Here is a 23,204-nt window from a genome sequence, read left to right on the forward strand (position 1 = left end):
TCCGCAGAATTTGTCATTCTTCAAGGCCAATGGTATTCAACATCTGACACCCGCGCCGTTTTCGCCACAGTCAAACGGTGCCGCTGAACGGTTGGTCAGGACTTTCAAGTTACAGATGTTGAAGTTGAAAGAGTCGCATTCTCGGGAGGACGCGTTATTGCTCTTTTTGTCCTCGTATCGCTTTCAGCCCCGAGATGGTCGCTCGCCAGCTGAGTTGCTCCACGGTCGTCATCATCGAACCTTGATGTCTTTGCTACATCCGCCTCATCAGGTTCCTGTGCCGCGGCAGACACCTGCTTTTGCCCCAGGCGACGTTGTCTACTACCGCCACTACCGGGGTTCACGGCGCTGGCTCCAAGGGCGCATTCTTCGCTGCCTCGGACGTGTTATGTATCTGGTTTTGGGGGCCTCTGGTGAGGTGCGTCGGCATCTCAATCAGCTGCGCCTCTGTCGTCGCACGGGATCTGCCGCTCGCCGTCTGTTTTCAACGACGGTGCCGTCCCGTCAGCGCCCTGGGAACCCATCTACTGGCACGCCTCAGCCCCAGGTGTTACCGACGCTGCCTTCCATTTTGCCCCATGGCGACGCGCCGCCGCCACAGCCACCGCCACCGCCTGTTCTCCCGCCGGCGACACCCGCAGTGGACGCGTCGCTGCTACCGCCGGGCGCCTTCCTGGGTCACGCGCCGCCGATCGCTTCACGTGACCAGTTGTCGTCCGACATGGAACTCTTGCCCGCTCCGGACCATATGTCGTCTTCGCCCGTCGGGTGCCCCGGCCCGATGGCGGTCGACCCTTCAGCACCTCTTGTCTCTCTACGGGCGCATACACCGCATGTTGGCATGCACCCTGGAGCAGGTTTTCAGGCGTTTCCTAGCTCCCCGCGGTCCGAATGGCAGGGTGCGGGTGGCACAGCCTCGCCTGTTGTTAGGCTCCCCACCTCGTCGCCTACGTCAACATCGGGTCCTCCCCACGGCGGGCGGAAGGCTTATGCCACAACCGTACGCCGATTTGCGGGGGAGGAATGTGGTGTCACCGCCAGACACCACACCTGCTAGGTGGTAGCCTTTAAATCGGCCGCAGTCCGATAGTATACGTCGGACCCGCGTGTCGCCACTATCAGTGATTGCAGACCGAGCGCCGCCACACGGCAGGTCTAGAGAGACTTCCTAGCAGTCGCCCCAGTTGTACAGCCGACTTTGCCAGCGCTGGTTCACTGACAAAATACGCTCTCCTTTGCCAGGACAGTAGTTAGCATAGACTTAAGCTACGTTATTTGCTACGACCTAGCAAGGCACCATTATCAGTTTCTATTGATATTGTGAATCATGTACCGTCAAAACCGACGTTCGTCATTAATGGATTAAAGTTAAGTATTCCACCAGCTACTTCCGTTGTTTCTAAATTCTAATTTCCTTGTCCTGTTCCAGACCTCACGCCAGCCTGCGTGAGCTAAATCGCGTGCCTTTCAGCCTCCTCTAGTAACACGGTGTTGGCTCTCCTGCCAACCACAACAGTCTATTCTACGAGATTATGGAATAGGAGGCAAACTTTTGCAAGCAATTAAAGGTCTTTACATGGATAGTCAGGCAGCAGTTAGAGTTGACAGTAAATTGAGTTCATGGTTCAAAGTAGTTTCAGGGGTAAGGCAAGGCTGCAACCTGTCTCCACTGTTGTTCATATTATTTATGGATCGTATGTTGAAAACAATAGAGTGGCTGGGTGAGATTAAAATATGTGAACACAAAATAAGCAGTCTTGCATATGCGGATGACTTAGTTGTGATGGCAGATTCGATTGAAAGTTTGCAAAGTAATATTTCAGAGCTAGATCAGAAATGTAAGGACTATGGTATGAAGATTAGCATCTCCAAAACGAAAGTAATGTCAGTGGGAAAAAAATATAAACGGATTGAGTGCCAAATAGGACGAACAAAGTTAGAACAGGTGGACGGTTTCAAGTACTTAGGATGCATATTCTCACAGGATGGCAACATAATGAAAGAACTGGAAGCGAGGTGTAGCAAAGCTAATGCAGTGAGCGCTCAGGTACGATCTACTCTCTTCTGCAAGAAGGAAGTCAGTACCAAGACTGAGATATCTGTCCACCGTTCAAACTTTCGACCAACTTTGTTGTATGGGAGCGAAAGTTGGGTGGATTCAGGTTACCTTGTCAACAAGGTTGAGGTTACGGATATGAAAGTAGCTAGGATGATTGCAGGTACTAGTAGATGGGAACAATGGCAGGAGGCTGTCCACAATGAGGAAATCAAAGAAAATCTGGGAATGAACTCTATAGCAGTCACGGCGAACAGGCTTAGATGTGAGGTCATGTTACACGCATGGGAGAAGCAAGGTTACCCAAGAGACTCATGGGTTCAGCAGTAGAGGGTAGTTGCAGTCGGTGCAGACCAAGGAGAAGGTACCTGGATTCGATTAAGAATGATTTTGAAGTAATAGGTTTTACATAGGAAGAGACACCAATGTTAGCACTGAATAAGGAATCATGGAGGAATTTTATAAGGGGGACTATGCTCCAGACTGAACGCTGAAAGGCATAATCAGTCTTAAATGATGATGAATTAAGTGTATCTTAATGTGTGTTGCTCCGTGACGGAGATGATTAGCTACTGTGTGCTTAACAAGCTAACTCAGTATAGCAGCTACTTTCAGTGGTAGTGGGGGTCTTTGCCTACCACCTTAATGTTGGATGCCAAGCTTATTTGTTTAAAACAACAACAAGTCTGGTAACTTTAGGCCAAGGTGTTCAAAGTGTATCACTTAACCATATCGTCAGTGTGCGAATGCTGTACGAAAAATACTCTATAGCCATGCATGCTATCGTTGAATACAAAAATTAGTAATCTGCATCGTAATTTAATTGACGTCTGCGTACCGCTGTAAACAAGGTGTATGGTTAAGACTGAATGATTACTAAAAATGTCATACACTTACTTTGTATTTTCTAAAACAGCACGTATACCGTGAAGCACCGTGTCCTTGGTGACGTCACTGTATTTCAGCCATAACCCTATCCCCGCCTGCTGTATCTTGGCAGCGTTGTGATCCTGATCGGAGAAGAACGGGATGACGAGAAACGGGACAGCGTGGTAAGTGGCTTCATTCATACTCTGAAGGCCTCCTTGCGTGACGAAGAGGACCAACTTCGGGTGAGCTGTGAACAGAACAAATAATACTTAACACATTCCCAATGAATTTTCACTCTGCAGCGAACTATGTACTATTTTGAAACTTACTGGCAGGTTAAAAGTATATTTCGGACTGGGACGCGTATCCTTTCATGGGCAAGTGCTCGACCGACTAGCAAAACGTCTCCTGTTCGAATCCCTGTCCGGCACAGAGTTTCTTTCAGAAGAAGTTTAAACATTAAAGAGCAAACGATAAAAAGAAATAATAACTTAGTTAGCGATGTACCAATGGTAAATAAATACCCGTCAAAGCTTTCAGAATGCCCACAATGATGATATCTCACCTTTTTACTGAGCTACTATTATTCAAGTGGAATACTGTACAGTGTTCATGGCGATGTTTGCTATGTCTGATTTACAACGTATCGGTGCATTTACATGCGTTTGCCCCCCCCCCCTCCCCCCCCCCAGTATTACTTTAAATTGCTTCAAGGAACATAATGAGTAATATACGGTTGGAAACGATGGCAGAGGGTCAAGTGCGAAAAATCATTTTATTAAGTGTTTTGTAAAAATGTGTTGAACGTCTACTGCAGAGATCGTCCGAGCGGGCACGCAAAGTCGTGGTCCAGGGAAAGAGTAACAGCGACGTTAACTGTGGGCACGGTGGATGCGCGGAACAATAGCCATGCAGTAAGAGCCACTAATACCTAAGGACTACAGATAACACAGACCGCGCACGCCCCTATCTTTGCCGAGTTAGGGTTTCGAACCAACATCTAAGTCATGTGACGGAGGACAGAGAGACGATCTTCTGTCATTACGCGTTATGTGAACTGGAGCTGGCAGGTACTGGCTTTCTCTTTTTGAGCTGAAATCAAACATTGATTTTTAACAACCGAACGAACTGTTGTATTATTATTTACATGAAGTATTAAGTTAACCTAATTTATGTGAAATTACTACTATTAATGCGGTGGTTATCGTTTCTACTTGTGTCCAGATCAAAAGTATTGACAGTTCTTCCATTTTATAAGCGACAGAATTGCAGTTCTTCAGTGAATCCTTGTTTCTGTTACACTGCGAATCTTCCACAGTTTCAGCAGAATAGAAGACAAAATATCAGTCTGGCAGGCACTATTAGTTTTCTAATGATTTCTTAACAATACGAAACGCGTTGTTATTCTTTTGTAAAAAATGACATCCGTTTCTATCCATAATGCCCTGTTTTTACACAAAATAGGCTTTATGACTTTTGCTACATACAGTGGCATAAGCCGATACGTAAAGCAAGCAAAACACTTGCTATTTAAAGAAAAACAACCTGTTATGGAAACGTTACTGGTCCACTCTACAAGAAGAATAGCTTTTATAAATATACTTCATAGGTATATTTCAAAATGGACGAGAAAGCATTAAGACAAATGTCGATTATTACCGTGGAAAACCATTTGCAGAAATTAGTTATGTTAGGTTTGTTGGGCATAAAGAAATAATGAATTACTTCAGCGGAATGGACGCGTTTAAAATATTTCTCCCTCCGACAACACATTTGTCATTTTAATAAAAGCTGTGCTCACTGAGTACCGTAAAATACGGCTACATCATGAAGCGAGATTCCACAACGAGGAGTTACATCATCCTCGAATTTGGATTTTTCACACAAAAATACTGTATAAAAACTAGAGATAGTGTATTTGTCTTTAAAATAAAAATTTAAAAAATGCATTTAATTAGCCACTCCTCATATCTAGATTCAAGAATTAAAAACTTCTTTTGTTTAGAAGGAAGGTACGAGTATTTGTTGTGAAGTTATATTTCAAGTAGCTATGCGCTGTAAACACTGTGTTTCCAAATGTAAGTAACTATTTTACTTGAAAAATACGAGTATATTGAAATAAATATGAAGCTACCAGTTGGAAATAAACAGCAACTATTGTGGAGGCAGCAATTTTTTTTTTCAAGTAGCAGCTGTCTTTCTAATTTACTTATGTAAATTCAGGAGGTGGCGTGGATAGTGCTAAGCTATGTCGTGGTTGGTAGATTAATGTTAATACCGGTTAAGGTCTACAATTTGCTTTTCTTTCGTTAGTGTACATATTGGCTCAGTCCATAATCCTGATAGTAGCTGCAGTGCACAAGGAATAACAGTTATCACAAAATTTGCGCTTTGCACTACAAACAGAAACAATGACGTTCATATATGCTCAGAACTTGCACCCTGTACATTATGGATAAAAACGGAAGTCATTTCCTGTAAAAGCATATAAAACCTTTCAAGTCTGTTGTTGTCGTAAAACATTGCCACATGTAAAAATGATGTTGTTGTGGTCTTCAGTCCTGTGACTGGTTTGATGCAGCTCTCCATGCTACCCTATCCTGTGCAAGCTGCTTCATCTCCACAGTACCTACTGCAACCTACATCCTTCTGAATCTGCTTAGTGTATTCATCTCTTGGTCTCCCTCTACGATTTTACCCTCCACGCTGCCCTCCAATACTAAATTGGTGATCCCTTGATGCCTCAGAACATGTCCTACCAACCGATGTCTTCTTCTGGTCAAGTTGTGCCACAAACTTCTCTTCTCCCCAATCCTATTCAATACTTCCTCATTAGTTATGTGATCTACCCATCTAATCTTCAGCATTCTTCTGTAGCACCCCATTTCGAAAGCTTCTATTCTCTTCTTGTCCAAACTATTTATCGTCCATGTTTCACTTCCATACATGGCTACACTCCATACAAATACTTTCAGAAATGACTTCCTGACACTTAAATCTATACTCGATGTTAACAAATTTCTCTTCTTCAGAAACGCTTTCCTTGCCATTGCCAGTCTACATATTATATCCTCTCTACTTTGACCATCATCAGTTATTTTGCTCCCCAAATAGCAAAGCTCCTTTACTACTTTAAGTGTCTCATTTCCTAATCTAATTCCCTCAGCATCACACAACATAATTCGACTACATTCCATTATTCTCGTTTTCCTTTTGTTGATTTTCATCTTATATCCTCCTTTCAAGACACTGTCCATTCCGTTCAACTGCTCTTCCAAGTCCTTTGCTGTCTCTGACAGAATTACAATGTCATCGGCGAACCTCAAAGTTTTTATTTCTTCTCCATAGATTTTAATACCTGCTCCGAATTTTTCTTTTGTTTTCTTCACTGCTTGCTCAATATACAGATTGAATAACACCGGGGAAAGGCTACAACCCTGTCTCACTCCCTTCCCAACCACTGCTTCCCTTTCATGTCCCTCGACTCTTATAACTGCCATCTGGTTTCTGTAAAAATTGTAAATAGCCTTTCGCTCCCTGTATTTTACCCCTGCCACCTTCAGAATTTGAAAGAGAGTATTCCAGTCAACATTGTGAAAAGATTTCTCTAAGTCTACAAAAGCTAGAAACGTAGGTTTGCCCTTCCTTAATCTAGCTTCTAAGATAAGTCGTAGGGTCAGTATTGCCTCACGTGTTCCAACATTTCTACGGAATCCAAACTGATCTTCCCCGAGGTTGGATTCTACTAGTTTTTCCATTCGTCTGTAAAGAACTCGCCTTAGTATTTTGCAGCTGTGACTTTTTAAACTGATAGTTAGGTAATTTTCACATCTGTCAACACCTGCTTTCTTTGGGATTGGAATTATTATATTCTTCTTGAAGTCTGAGGGTATTTCGCCTGTTTCATACATCTTGCTCACCAGATGGTAGATTTTTGTCAGGACTGGCTCTCCCGAGGCCGTCAGTAGTTCCAATGGAATGTTGTCTACTCCGGGGGCCTTGTTTCGACTCAGGTCTTTCAGTGCTCTGTCAAAAATGATAACCATCGCATTAATATTAGGAGTACTACCAAATATGTGTCGCAACCACTCCGTTCATTTAAGAAGAATCATGAGCTCAGCGCTGTTTACTCTTCACTGTTTGTTCGTAGTATGATGGACGTTCACAGATGCAGTGGCTGTTTTCACAAAAAGAGGCACTTTGGCGATATATCTTCACAAGTCTTTATAACTAAGTGGGAATGAAAGTGCATAAGGATGAGAATGCTCAGTATTTATTGTGTAGTCGCATAATCGATGACTTCCCCAAATTTGCTATGAAACGACATTACAATGCCATGCAGAAATAATTCTATGATAAAGCTGAAGATGGAAGAGCAAAAAATTACAACGGTTGTTAGACGGGATTCAGTACCGAGTACGTCAAGAAATACTTCGTGCTGCGCATCGAGCACGTAAAGAAATTGCTGGTACGAATACTAAAGTTTGTGAAGTCGCAAACATTATTCAGTTTCAACAGTTTACGATGGAACTGAACGTAGAGCACATAGATTTTATATAAAATTTCAAAGTACGTTGGGTATGTCGAGGGCCATGCCTGGATCAATTTTTCGATTTAAAACCAGCTGTTGAATTTTGAGGGAAAAGCAACGAAAGTTTTAACATCTGGAATGGATTGAAGAGCTCGCATTTTAAGTGAATTTTACTGCACACTGCCCACGGTAAGGCACTGCAATGTGAGGAACAACTTATTTCCGATTTGATGGGAATGCGTTTAAAAAGAGAACCGCATTGTAGAAGGGACAAATTCTGACAAACACAGTCCAGTTCCCTAAGCTCACTGGTGTTATAAAAAAAACGTAAAGTTCCAGGAATTCATTGTGGCCTTTAAAGAATTACAAATATAGTTTTCTAAGTTATTGGGGATAATCCTAGTGTTACTTTTGTTTTCAAGACGCTTTACATTCCGTTTCTAGTTTAATTTGAAAGCTCCACTGTGCATATGCAGATGTAACTGACTGATCTGTAATTTAATTATGAACAATATTGTTTTTAAAGCTGAATTTTCAGTAGACCCAGAAGAAGTCCACTGTAACCGTGGCCGAAACAATGGTTTCTCCGACACACTTTTTTACCTCATAATGCTCTGCGATACTCAGGAAACGTCTCTGTCAACTGGCTCTGGCTGCGGATGCCTACTCAATTACACTGAATTTTAAGAGTTTGCTCGATAGCCCAGTCAAGTACGATATCCGTTTAATCAATATGCATCATAACGACGTTAAAACACCATATTTAGGTCTTCTGACTCTACATGGGACACAACTTCTAAGATCTTGTTATAGAATGTTGATCCATATTTTGCATGACGCAACCGTTGATAGGTTTCAGGAGACATGTGGAATGAAATGTTCATGAACTTCCTGGAAATTGTGGACGCAAGGCTGAGACCAATAGCGTCACATATGTGTGCAGATCATACGAATTTTGCAGCTAAGAAACAGGACACGTAATGCCTCAATTACAAAGTTTCAATGTCAACCATCCTCTCAATTTAAAGTACTTATCAAGACCACTATCCACGCATACACACATCCTTAATGTAACTGGGATCGACTGCTAAAATAATAGATAAATCGTAATATGACAGCTATGGTTTTGAGTTCCACGTTGCATCACACATATTGTTCAATGTGCATGACTGCACGAGTTAGACAGTCAACAGTTGTGGCAATATTGGTTTGGTAAACTCATCTGACGCGGCAATCGGTTTCTAATTGTCCTAAGGCCAAAAATCACATGAAAAGCAAAGTGACATCTGTTTTTAATTGTCCTGGAGCCAAAAACTGCATAAAAAGCGAAATACATCGGTTTCTAATTGTCAGGAGATTGGCGTACCACGTGTTTAATATGCTGTCCACCGTTTTCTGGCACAACCTGAAATCGAGAAAGAGCATATTTCAAAACAGAGCGGAATGCCTTTCGTGGGGGGGGAGGGGGGGGAGGGGGGGGGATGGGTGAGGGGGGCGGGGGTCACGTTCGTAATGCTTTGCGCAATGCGTGCCTTCAGTTCGGTTACGTTAGTAGTTGGAACACTGAACACAGCATCTTTCAGATAACCCCCTAACTAGAAGCCACATGGACTAAATCAGGTATACTGTTTCGTCAGGCGTACGAAAATGGCGGCTGATACTCGTCATTTCTGAAATGCCTCTCCAGCAGTCGCTTCACTGGCTGTGTAATGTGGATAGGAGCGCCATCGTACATAAAAATGATCGTACCCGCACATACACGCTGTTGAAGGGTTCGAATGACGCTAGTGAGCAAAAGACTCTAATAACGTTTACAAGTGGGGGTACAAGTAACAGGACCGGCAGGACTCATCTCCTCAAAAAAATACAGTACTACGACGAACGATACCTTCAACCCGCACCACACTGTCACCTTGACTGACTGGAGTGGTAGCGATTGATGTGGGTGCGGATTTTCCTTTGCCCATATTCTGTAATTCTGCATGTCCTTGGAAAAGAAAATAGGCTTCGTCTGTGCACAGAATTTTCCATGGCTCAATCCCCCCCTTCCCCCCCCCCTCTCCCACCAATCCCATGCTAACTTGCTTCCTCCCTTTGCCACATTGTACTTCCAAAGAAACTCTTTTCCAATTTTGCTTCCTTCCTCTACCACACTGGACTTTTTCGAATTTTGCAGTCATTTTCTCCAAACCCTTACCATATGTCGGACCAATGCCTTTTTATCATACTTGACTCGCAGTCGGGAGGTCGACGTTTCAAACATGAGTCCAGCCATCCTGATTTAACTTCCCCGTGATTCCCCTAAAATATTTCAGGCAAATGCCGGGATGGTTCCTCTGAAAGAGCACGGTTGTCCTTCTGCCCAAACCCGACGGGACCGATGACCTCGCAGTTTGGGTCCCTTCCCTAAATCAACCAAACAACCAAACTCTTTTTATATTCAGAACTTCTGCAGGGCTACTGACAAACAGTCACAGTTCTTGCAAAAGAGCTATACCAGCAGCACACGATCCACCACGGAGACAGTCACACTGGGCGTTTTGGATGCAAACTGAGAAGTAGCCTTGTGCAGCATGCCTCTTGGTGTGCATGTTCTGACCCTTACAGCGCCATATATTGCTAAGATTTTCGATTCTTTTTCCCTGTGACTTATCCGCCTGCTGTTCAAATTTTGACGTTATTCTGAACGGTGGTTCTCTTCCTACAACGTTTTGGAAATGGAATTTTAATTATGGACGATACGAGGTCGCGGAAAGACTGACGGACTGCCTGCAGCAGCGGTTCCTCTATAGATGGAGTCCAGTGACAGATGTGGGTTGGTGACGCAGTACCACGGCGTGCTTGCAGATGCCTGCGCATCTTGCTCGCAATGCCTGAGAGCGAATATCTCTAAAAAGTTGCTAAAGTGTAAAATTTGGGAGGATGTCTGGCAACAATGGAGAGTATATTAGAAAGCACACTACTGGCCATTAAAATTGCTACACCAAGAAGAAATGCATGTGATAAACTGGTATTCATTGGGCACATATATTATACAAGAACTGACATGTAATTACATTTTCACACAATTTGGGTGCATAGATCCTGAGAAATCAGTACTCAGAACAACCACCTCTGGCAGCAACAACGGCCTTGATACGCCTGGGCATTGAGTCAAACAGAGTTTGGATGGCGTGTACATGTACAGCTGCCCATGTGGCTTCAACACGATACCACAGTTCATCAAGAGTAGTGATTGGCGTATTGTGACGAGTTAGTTGCTCGGCCACCATTGACCAGACGTTTTAAATTGGTGAAAGATCTGGAGAACGTGCTGGCCAGGGCAGCAGTCGAACATTTTCTGTATCCAGAAAGGCCCATACAGGACCTGCAACATGCGGTCGTGCATTATCCTGCTGAAATGTAGGGTTTCACAGGGATCGAATGAAGGGTAGAGCCACGGGTCGTAACACATCTGAAATGTAACGTCCACTGTTCAAAGTACCGTCAATGCGAACAAGAGGTGACCGAGACGGGTAACCAGTGGTACCCCATACCATCACGCTGGGTGATACGCCAGTATGGCGATGACAAATGCACGCTTCCGATGTGCGTTCACCGCGATGCCGCCAAACACGGATGCGACCATCATGATGCTGTAAACAGAACCTGTATTCGTCCGAAAAAATGACGTTTTGCCATTCGTGCACCCAGGTTCGTCGATGAGTACACCATCGCAGGCGCTCCTGTCTGTGATGCAGCGTCAAGGGTAACCGCAGCCATTGTCTCTGCGCTGATAGTCGATGCTGCTGCAAACGTCGTCGAACCACGAAGGTGACGTGCTACAGACGCGGAATTTAACCGACAGGAAGAAGATTCTGTGATATGCAAATGATTAGCTTTTCAGAGCATTCACAAAAGGTTAGCGCCGGTGGCGACACCTACAACGTGCTGACATGAGGAAAGTTTCCAACCGGTTTCTCGTACGCAAACAGCAGTTGACCGGCGTTGCCTGGTGAACCATTATTGTGATGCCTCGTGTAAGGAGGAGAAATGCGTACCATCACGTTTCCGACTTTGATAAGGGTCGGATTGTAGCATATCGCGGTTGCGGTTTATCGTATCGCGACATTGCTGCTCGCGTTGGTCCAGATCCAATGACTGTTAGCAGAATATGGAATCGGTGGGTTCAGGAGGATAAAAACGGCCTCGTATCACTAGCAGTCGAGATGACGAGATGACAGGCATCTTATCCGGATGGCTGTAACGGATCGTGCAGCCACGTATCGATCCATGAGTCAACAGATGAGGACGTTTGCAAGACAACAGCCTTCTGCACGAACAGTTCGATGACGTTTGCAGCAGCGTGTACTATCAGCTCGGAGATCATGGCTGCCGTCATCACCATACTGGCTTATAAACCGGCGTGATGGTATGGGGTGACATTGCCTACACGTCTCGGTCACCTCTGGTTAGCATTGACAGCACTTTGAACAGTGGACGTTACATTTCAGATGTGTTACGACCCGTGCCTCTATCCTTCATTCGATCTCTATGACTCCCTACATTTCAGCAGGATAATGCACGACCGCCTGTTGTATGTCCTGTACGGGCTTTCCTGGATACAGAAAATGTGCGACTGCTGCCCTGGCCAGCACCTTCTCCAGATCTCTCACCAACTGAAAACGTCTGGTGAATGGTAGACGAGCAACTGGCTCGTCACAATACGCCAGTCACTACTCTTGATAAACTGTGGTATCGTGTTGAAGCTGCAGGGGCTGCTGCACCTGTACACGCCATCCAAGCCGTATCAAGGCCGTTATTACGGCCAGAGGTGGGTGTTCCGAGTACTGATTTCTAAGGATCTATGCACCCAAACTGCTTCAAAATGTAATCAATGTCAGTTCTAGTATAATATATTTGTCCAATGAATACCCGTTTATCATGTGCATTTCTTCTTGGTGTAGCAACTTTAATGGCCAGTAGTGTATATAAAGTATCTCTTATACAATTAAATGGGTAACAAATCGGTTGTGAATTATTGAAACATTTTGCAGCCAGTCACTCCACTTTTCCCACTCCCTTTCTAATCAGAATTATATTTCATAAGAGGAAAGTATTTACCGTTAATGAGTGACACTAATATTAACTGAGCCATGTTAGATTTTAATAACGAACAAGACTGAAAGACAGTGGTTGGGAGCTTACCGAGAACATCCTGCTGCGGCAGCCACTTGCTGACCATCACGTTATCTGGTTGTCCAGGCAACGAGTCGTTCTCCCACTTCCAGAGGACTCGCTGTGGAAGCTCACGAAACGCATCCAGGAATGCCTTGACCTTCTCCCACGGCAAGGCATTGCTCTTCACGTTAGATCCGAGGCTGAGGTAGATCACTCCGTTCGCTGCCCCATCCATAAACTCCTGAATACGCTGAAAAAATGAAAATAGCGAACTATGTTTAATATAAAATGTTGTTTTAGGCTTCTTTATCTGTGTGACGAAAGAAGTGAAACACTCATAAAAAAATGTTAGATGTCAGTGTCACATCGTAGAGTTGCATACCATAGGCGGGTATGTAACCGGTTAGATTTCCAGTTCTCTGTGACGGTTACAACGACCGCCAGACTGCATTCATGTGTTCGTCTTTAGTCTTGTTGCCAGGCCTGTCTGGATACACGAGAGGCATGAACTGCGTGAGATACTGAATGCTCACTGTGAAGGACAGGGAGATGCCGCGTACTCGCTTGAAACAGCATTATCACTTCGTGGCAGAGTTATAAAGCGGCCTCAGTTTGAGTCTCCATTAGACTGGGTAGCGGTTGGTTCAAAAATTGTTCAAGTGGTGTAAGTAGGCTGTTTAGGTTTTTATGTTGGTAACACCACGTAGCGCTCTGTATGAAAATCACTGACTGTGCTGTGTGAAGTCTGTGGCTGATTTGCATTGTTGGAATGTTTGCTGTTGTAGTGTTGGGCAGTTATATGTGGACAGCGTGTAGCGTTGCGCAGTTGGAGGTGAGCCGCCAGCAGTGGTTAATGTGGGGAGAGAGATGGAGTTTTGAGAGCGGATGATCTGGACGTGTGTCCGTCAGAAAATGGAAATGTCATGAACTGATATACATATATATTATGACTTTTGAACACTAATGAGGTAAATACATTGTTTGTTCTCTATCAAAACCTTTCATTTGCTAAGTTCAAATGGTTCAAATGGCTCTGAGCACTATGGGACTTATCTTCTAAGGTCATCAGTCCTCTAGAACTTAGAACTACTTAAACCTAACACACACATCCATGCCCGAGGCAGGATTCGAACCTGCGACCAAAGCGGTCGCACGGTTCCAGACTGTTGGGCCTAGAACAGCTCGGCCACCACGGCCGGCTCATTTGCTAAGTATGCCTATCAGTAGTTAGTGCCTTCAGTAGTTAGACCATTTTACTTAGCTGGCAGCATTGGCGCTCGCTGTGTTGCAGTAGTTCGAGTAACTAAGATTTTTGTGAGGTAAGTGATTCATGAAAGGTATAGGTTATTGTTAGTCACGGCCATTCTTTTCTAGGGATTATTGAAAGTCAGATTGCGTTGCGCTAAAAATATTGGGTGTCAGTTTAGTGATGATCAGCATAAGTAAAGAGAGAAATGTCTGAGTACGTTCAGTTTTGTCCAGCCGTTTGAAAATCACATAACGTAAGAGGTTTACCTGCACAATAATTCATAAATTTTTCTAAGGCGATGTTTCAGTGGCTCTGCGCACTATGAGACTTAACATCTGAGGTCATCAGTCCCCTATAAATTAGAAATACTTAAACCTAACTAACCTAAGAACATCACACACATCCATGTCCAAGGCAGGATTCGAATCTGCGACCGTAGCTGTCCCACGGTTCTGGACTGAAGCGCCTAGAACCGCGCGACCAAATTGGGTAGTGGAATCGTGCGACATACATTTTTGTGAGGCATTTGGATGTGACAGCTGCCTGATGTTGGAGTGCATGCGAACGTAATGGCAAGCATTCTCGCGATGAAGGTTCCATTCGACCACTTCTGACCACCGCAAGGAATATCGCTGTATTGTGCACCAAGCACAACATAACCCCTTCACATCTGAACTTTACATCTAGGAACAAGTAGTGAACAATTTGCAACATTGTAAGCCATCCTGGACCATTGTTCAGAGGCTATCAGTAAGTGGGCTAGGAAAACTGTTCCCATGCACAGGCCGAGCAGTTCTAGGCGGTACAGTCTGGAACCGCGCGACTGCTACAGTCTCAGGTTCGAATCCTGCCTCGGGCATGGATGTGTGTGATGTCCTTAGGTTAGTTATGTTTAAGTAGTTGTAAGTCTAGGGGACTGATGACCCCAGAAGTTAAGTCCCATAGTGCTCAGAGCCATTTGAACCATTTTTGAATCCATGCACAAGCTACCGTGAACAGCATAGCACAAACTGTTGCCTATGGAGTAGTGCTGTGATTACAAAGCACAGACTGCTGATGAATGGCGCCACATTGTGTTCAGTTATGAATCGAAGTTATTCACTTCTGTGAATTACCATTGGCTGCGATCATGGCGGCGGCCTTGAGAGAGGTTTTGGAGGGGCACAGCGGTGTTACTCCTGGTTTCATTATGTGGGGAACCAAAGGGGGTGACTTGACGTCAGGTCATGGCTGGTAGTAACTGAGTGAACTCTAAAAGCACAATGGTACACCACGGGTACCCTGCATTAGCATGTGTTGCCTCTCATGGGACAATATCGTAGTGTCATTTTTCAACATAATAGTGATGGTCCCACGTTGCACTTATCTCTATGAACCGTTTCGTGTAGCTGTGGTACTCCCGTGACAATCACGAAACCCAGATATGTCACAGACAGAACATGTGTGGGACCATCTTGGATGTCAACTCCGTCCCAGCTGAAGTAACCACGATATCTAGGACTAGTTACAACAATTGTGGACCATATTTCTTCAGGAAAGGGTACAACTGTATGACATCATTCCCAACTGCATCACTGCACGCAACCAGGCCAGAGTAGGGTGCAACATCTTTCTGAGGAATGAGCTCATTCTGGCACGTTCTTTGTAAAATGTAAGTCTGCTGGCTTTCGCGGCCATTGTCACTTAAGTTAAAATCTTCTGGTGTGTTAGGGCGTGTTATATTTCCTCTAAAATAATCGACGTTTCGATCCCTCTGCTTGTATCTTCTTCAGGATCTTCCGGTGTCCACTATTGCTAGAACACTGTCAAAGACCAGTGTCGCGTTCTCTTATAAAGGGAATTTTCCCCGCGTTTGTGCTGGAGAAGTGGGAGTATTGGTTAATATTCTTGTGGATACTGTTGGTGGGCCATCGTCATGGACTAATATTCCCGAGCTGATGCAGAAGAAGGCACTTTATTGGCTATACTCTTGTGGGTACTATTGGTGGCCCATCGTCATTAGACAGAAAATCACTATTCTACATTTTAGAGGATTACTGGTTGAAATTCCTCCTTCTGCTATTGGTTTGCCATCATCATTGGCTAGATCAGAAACGGACAGAGCAAGAGAGACGGAATGTTTACCCAAAATATTATGGTCCGCCGAGACCACTTACAGCGCGTTGGCCGGCCGGAGTGGAAACAAGTCTGTATACCATTTTTCTTCCGTATCAGCGATGACGATAACTTGGAATCGGAGTCGAATTTTTTAAAGAAGACATTAATGGTATATGGCTATGATAGTTGTTCCATCGACAGGGCTTTCGGGTGGAATATTAATCACGTAAATAAGAATGACGAGAAACCGCCTTCTCACTCTGTTACGTTACCATTCGTTTCTGGGGTCACTGACTGCATTGGCAGAGTTCTAAAAAAATGGTATCCAAACATCTTTCTTTAGTCAAAGCAAAATAAAAGATTTTTTCCGACGAAAAACGGATGCACCTGAATACCTCCACAATACAGGCGTCTATCAAGTGACATGTGGCTGTGGCAAAGTGTTTACAGGTGAAACGGGGAGAACAGTTCAAGAACGCATTAAAGAACACGAACGGCACTCGCGGCTAAAACAAAATGTAAAATCGGCAACAGCGGAACATCGATTTTAATAACGTACGTGTGCTGGCTAAAGAAACAAATATTTATAGAAGGAAGGTCCCAGAAGCGGTTGAAATTTCTAACAAGGGAACCTCCCTATCGCAACCCCCTCAGATTTAGTTATAAGTTGGCACAGTGGATAGGCCTTGAAAAACTGAACACAGATCAATCGATAAAACAGGAAGAAGTTGTGTGGAACTATAAAAAAATAAGCAAAATATACAAACTGAGTAGCTCATGTGCAAGATAAGCAACATCAAGGATTACCTGAGCCCAGGAGCGCCGTGGTCCCGTGGTTAGCGTGAGCAGCTGCGGAACGGCAGGTCCGTGGTTCAAGTATTCCCTCAAGTGAGGCTTTCTTTTTATTTTAGCAAAGTTATGATCTGTCCGTTCGTTCACTGACGTCTCTGTTCACTGTAATACGTTTAGTGTCTGTGTTTTGCGACCGCACCGCAAAACCGTGCGATTAGTAGACGAAAGGACGCGCCACTCCAATGGGAACCGAAAACATATGATTGCAGGGTCATAGATCAACCGTTTCCTCCATAGGTAAACACGTCTGATATATTCTATACGACACTGGTGACGGCATGTGCGGCACATGACAGGAATGTGTTGTCGACCCATCTAACTTGTACACTAGGCGAATGGGTAAAAAGATTCTTCTATCTTGCCTTATTTAGGTTTTCTTGTGGATGTGATAATCACTCCAAAAAAGTGATGAAAACATAAGAGTTTGTCAGATAATAATTGTCTGAAAATAATAAATTAAATATTTCACTCGAGGGGAGACTTGAACCAAGGACCTCTCGTTCCGCCGCTGCTCACGCTAACCACGGGAGCATGGCGCTCCTGGCCCCACATCATCCTTGATGTTGCGTATCTTCCCTTGGACTACTCAGTTTGTATATTTTGCTTATTTTTTTCATAGTTCCACACAACCGCTTCCTGTTTTCTCGATTGATCTGTGTTCAGTTTTTCAAGGCCTATCCACTGTGCCAACTTATAACTAAATCTGAGGGGAGTGCGATGGGGAGGTTCCCTTGTAAGAACACATGGTACTTCTATAGAGAGGACACTTACAGGCTTCCAGCATCGTGGCTCCCCGCCATCAAGGAAGTTAATATGCGGGCGTGGTGTGCGAGCAACATAAACAACGCGCTGTAAGTGGCCTCGGCGGACAATAATATTTTGGGTAAACATTCCGCCTCTCTTGCTCTGTCCGTTTCGCATCTAGCCAATGATGACGGCTAACCAGTAGCAGTAGGAGGAATTTCAGCCAATAACCCTTCTCCAGCGTAAGTGTTTAATAGTACCTTTCTATCTAATGACGATGGGCCACCAATAGTATCCTCAAAAGTTTAGCCAATAAGGCCCCTTCTTTTGCATCAGCGCGGGATATTAGCCTATGACAGTGGCCCACCAATGGCAGCCACAAAGATTTTAACTAGTACCCCCACTTCTCCAGGACTAACGCGGGAAAACTACCCTTTATAAGAGAACGCGACACTGGTCTCTGACAGTGTTCTAGCAATAGTGGACACCGGAAGGTGGTATAGAAAATCCCAGCAGAGGGGTCGAAACGTCGATTACGTTAGAGGAAATATGACTTGGCCTAACACCCCAGAAGAATTTAACTTTACGTTCCTCGAAGCTTTGAAGTCACTGCAATAATACCCTCTCAACCTGGGAAGTTTAATTTCATTTCCTCCCCCTCTTCTGGGAGCTTCACTTTTTTGTCAAGCAGAGAATATGTACATTTATATTCCGAGCGGCGCTGAGAAACCTTTGGTTGAGTGCACATCTAATTGCATCAGGTGCTAAGAGTTTCTTCCGTAACATTATTGACGGACGGATGGATGGATGGAGGAACAGTAGCTTACATGTGCCTGTGGAAGGTATTATTAGTCTGCTTTTGGCATTAAGGTCATTACGAACGCATAATATTAGGATCTTAGCGACATTCGTATCATGTACCTTCAAAATACGTTCCAGACATTTTTAAGTAGTTTATTGCCAAAAATTAGTTATCTTTCTTCGAGTATGCCCATTAAGTCTAAATACCCAGGTACCTCGACGGACGCCATCGTTCTGTTGCACGCCACTACCCGCCCACATGCTGCCAAGCTTTTCTCAATTACGATGCAATAGTTTCGCTGGGAACATCAGCCACACAGTCCCGATCCCTCTCCACGCGAGTCGCTCGGGATTAGCCGAGCGGTCTTAAGCCGCTGCAGTCACGGACTGTGCGGCTGGTCCCGGCGGAGGTTCGAGTCCTCCCTCGGGCATGGGTGTGTGTGGTTGTCCTTAGGATAATTTAGTTAAGTAGTGTGCAAGCTTAAGGACTGATGACCTGAGCAGTTAAGTCCCATAAGATCTGACACACATTTGAACATTTTCTCCATGCGATTTCCATATTTTTGATACCACGAAAAAAACCGCTCGTGGCCGTCGATTTGATTCGGACGAAGATGTGCACGCCTCGGTACAAGCATCGTTCTATACGCAATTGCAAACAATCTTCCACCAAGCTGTTGACCGTCTTGCCTCACAGTTGGATAAATGTATTGACAGTTGTAGGGATTAGTTTTGAAGCAGTAAACAGTTAACTTACTTTTTTTCTGCATATCTCATTTTCATTTGACTGTTCCTTATAAATTGATGAATAGACACACTACAGTTGTACTACATTACACTTGATGTTAACAAATTTCTCTTCTCCAGAAACGCTTTCCTTGCCATTGCCAGTCTACATTTTATATCCTCTCTACTTCGTCCATCATCAGTTATTTTGCTCCCCAAATAGCAAAACTCCTTTACTACTTTAAGCGTCTCATTTCCTAATCTAATTCCCGCAGCATCACCTGACCTAATTCAATTACATTCCTTTATCCTAGTTTTGCTTTTGATGATGTTCATCTTATATCCTCCTTTCAACACACTGTCCCTTCCGTTCATCTGCTCTTCCACGTCCTTTGTTGTTTCTGACAGAATTGCAATGTCATCGGCGAACCTCAGAGTTTTTATTTCTTCTCCGTGGATTTTAATACCTACTCCAAACTTTTCTTATGTTTCCTTTGCTGCTTGCTCAATATACAGATTGAATAACATTGGGGAGAGGCAATAACCCTGTCTCACTCTCTTCCCAACCGCTGCTTCCCTTTCATGCCCCTCGGCTCTTACAACTTCCATCTGGTTTCTGTACAAATTGTAAATAGCTTTTCGCTTCCTGTATTTGACCCCTACCACCTTCAGAATTTGAAAGAGACTATTCTAGTTATCATTGTCAAAAGCTTTCTATAAGTCTACAAGTGCTAGAAATGTAGGTCTGCCTTTCCTTAATATATTTTCTAAGATAGGTCGTAGGGTCACTATTGCCTCACATGTTCCAACATTTCTACGGAATCCAAACTGATCTTCCCCAAGGTCGGCCTCTATCAGTTTTTCCGTTCGTCTGTAAAGAATTCGTGTTGGTATTTTGAAAACCATAACTATCATAAAACACCTCTAAGTAATCATCAGGAGCGACCTAAAGTAGTCTGTCTGCACAGTGTTGTTCTCCATGGCGGCAACTGGTAGCTCTACGCTGAGGTGAAAAAAGTCATAGCAATGCAATATGCAAATGACGGTAGTATTGCACACACAAGATATAAAAGGCAGTGTGGAGCCATAATTTAGGAAATCGTAAAGGAAATCAGTATTCCGAGATCTGAGGAGTAAAGAGTGTGCAGAGAATACGAAATTTCATATATTACACCTCACCACGGACAACAAAGCAGCCGGCGTTCTTCTCTTACGACCGTGAGCAGCTACTTTTCATAGAGTTGTCAGTGCTAACATACAAGGAAGACTGTGTGAAATAGCCGCCGGCCGGGGTGGCCGAGCGGTTCTAGGCGCTACAGTCTGGAACCGCGCGACCTTTAGGGTCGCAGGTTCGAATCCTGCCTCGAGCATGGATGTGTGTGACGTCCTTAGGTTTGTTAGGTCGAAGTAGTTCTAAGTTCTAGGAGACTGATGACCTCAGCTGTTAAGTCCCATAGTGCTCAGAGCCATTTGAACCATTTTTTGAAATAACCGCAGAAATCAATGTAGGACGTACGACCAACGTATCAGTTGGAACAGTGCTGTGAAATTTGGTGTTAATGGGCTTTGGCAGCAGCGACCACGCAAATGCCTTTGCTAGCAGCACGATATCGCCTGCAGCGCTTCTCCTGGGCTTGTGACCATATCAATCGGTGAGAGCGGATGGTAGGGTTCAAGTGTGTGCAGACACCACGAAGCCATGGACCTAGTTTATCAACAAAGCTGGTGGTGGCTCCAAAATGATGTGGGCTATGTTTACATGGAATCGAATGTGTCCCCTGGTCGGATTAATCATTGACTGGAAATGGTTGTGTTCGGCTACTCGGCGACCATTTGCAGTCATACATGCGCTTCATGTTCCCAAAGAACGACGTCATATCACCGGACCACAATTGTTCGTTATTTCGTTCGGAGAACATCCTGTACATTTCCAGAGAATGACCTGGCCACCCAGATGGTGTGACATGAAGCCCACCGAACATTTATGGACATAACCGACAAGTCAGTTCGTGCACAACATCCTCGCCGGCAATACGTTCGCTGTTTTGGACTGCTACGGAGATAGCATGGCTCAGTATTGCTGCAGGGAACTTCGAACGACTTGTTAGATCTATGCCACGCCGAGTTGCTGCACTACGCTGAGCAAAGGAGGTCCGACATGATATTGAGAGGTATTCAGTGACTTTTGTCACCTCAGTGCTGAATGATCCCAAAGCGCAAGCTTTCTCTTAAGTCCTCGTTTAAGCCTGCCATTCTCTTTACAAATGTACTTAGACTTTCTCCACCATTTTTGATTGCTGGTATTTTAATTCCCTTCTTAAGCCTGTCTGCATAGTATTGTTCTCTCTAACGTTAGTTTGCATGTGTGTATAATGCGCTATTAACAATGCACTGTGGCCGAGCGGTTCTAGGCTCTACAGTCTGGAACCGCGCGCCCGCTACGGTCGCAGGTTCGAATCCTGCCTCGCGCATGGATGCGTGTGATGTTCTTAGGTTAGTTAGGTTTAAGTAATTCTAAGTTCCAGGGAACTCATGACCTCAGAAGTTAAGTCCCATAGTGCTCAGAGCCACTTGAACCATTTTTGAACAATGCACTCTGGTGGGTGATGTCCGGCTGGAAGGTTTTTGTTGGACTAGGAAAGCTGCGAATCAAGTGTATGTGAATGGTAGTTTAATTCGGTGACGCAACAGTCGTGCACGCAGGTATTAGGAAGGGTTGGGCGTGATGAAGATGGTGATGATGTGGCGGGGGGGAGTGAGTGAGAGAGTGTTAGGAGATGCTGTCCTCGATTCTCAGCGATCAACGATTATTGCAGCATGTTCTCAACTATTATTTTGTCAGTACTGACCAAACTGGTGGGATTTATTTTACTGTGTATTGTACAGCATCAAAGAGCTTCAGTTTGGCACTCACCTTTGGCAGTGGCTTGGGCTGCGTCTCTACGTGAACACCAGTGATCTCTATGATGTTGGGCAGGTGCGGACGAGGGTACTCCATAGAGAAATGGCTGTTGACGATAAGGAGGCTGAAGTTGCGATCCGTCTCGTACACCGATGGAAGGTCATGACCGAAGTATTGTCTCATGATGGCGTCCTGCTCTGGAAATGTTTCCCAGAACCACAAGTAATAACATCTCAGGTAGAAAAACACATTGTACACCCGTTCCCAGAAGGTCATGTGGTCCGAGAATCCCAGCCAGACGTCGGGTGCGTACGCTGGGTTCATGGGATTCCCCATGGCGTAATACAGAGGCGAAAAGGCTGCCAGCGTCACCATCCCGACGAGAGGTGGGGAGCCGACCCTGTGGGCGAGCCCGTAGTAGCCCTGGTACAAAATCCGCTCCATAATCATTACGTCGAATGTGTGGTTCCTCCTAGAAAAAGTTGTCTATTTTTAGTTGCCAAAATTTCTGAAAGAAATAGGCATACATCCATTCACCACAACAACTATGATGCACATTTATCTTTGTTCTAAGTATGTAAATCATTAAACTGGATATTTTGTCCATAGACTTCTGGTTACCCACAATTAATATCACTAATTTGTAAAATTATCATTTTTTGTGGTTTTGTTTGTCATAGTTGCTACCGTATACTCCTTGTCTACCAACTTAGAAAATCAAATCTCAGCTCGAATTGTTAGAGTCAGTTTTGCGCTAAGTTTCCAATTTGTCCTGTGGCTAAATTTAAGACTGTTATTTCAGATGAACATTAGGGAGCCGATAAAGAAGGTAGATGAGCAATTTGTGTATCAGGAATAAGTGGAAAATTCTGAAGTGATACCCCTTCTGTGCCTCTCTGAATAACGTATAACCACAGGGATGGAGAACTTAAATATCAGGGATTACAGACTAGCATCATTTTCATGGAGAGTTAACATGGGAAACAGAGTAGTTGCAGCATATGTAAAAGTTGGACACAAAGTCAAAAATACAGATACAAGCAGTTTCTGTGAAGATCAGAATCTAAAAGCATATGCTTGTGACTTGTTATTGTAGAATACTTCTCTTGTGATTGTAACAATCTACAGATAGTCTCTAAACGATTGTCATCTATTTATGCGAAATCTGGATGCATTATTGAGCTATCTGTCAGACAAGAAGGAACATTTGGTAGTT

At 44.3% G+C, this 23,204-nt stretch overlaps 1 protein-coding gene across 1 annotated transcript in view; it reads right to left on the bottom strand.

Moving 5' to 3' along the window:
- LOC126336632 (UDP-glucosyltransferase 2-like) overlaps window positions 1-23,204 on the bottom strand; it is an 88,626-nt gene that overhangs the window by 25,871 nt on the left and 39,551 nt on the right. The window contains exons 4-6 of the mRNA XM_050000524.1: window positions 22,001-22,460; window positions 12,645-12,867; window positions 2,954-3,173 (exon numbers count right to left, since the gene is read on the bottom strand). Of these exons, the coding sequence (XP_049856481.1) occupies window positions 2,954-3,173; window positions 12,645-12,867; window positions 22,001-22,460 (903 nt within the window). The remainder of the gene's footprint in view (window positions 1-2,953; window positions 3,174-12,644; window positions 12,868-22,000; window positions 22,461-23,204) is intronic.

The sequence above is a fragment of the Schistocerca gregaria genome, chromosome 2 (genome assembly GCF_023897955.1).
Source record: "Schistocerca gregaria isolate iqSchGreg1 chromosome 2, iqSchGreg1.2, whole genome shotgun sequence".
Taxonomy (NCBI): Eukaryota; Metazoa; Arthropoda; class Insecta; order Orthoptera; family Acrididae; genus Schistocerca; species Schistocerca gregaria.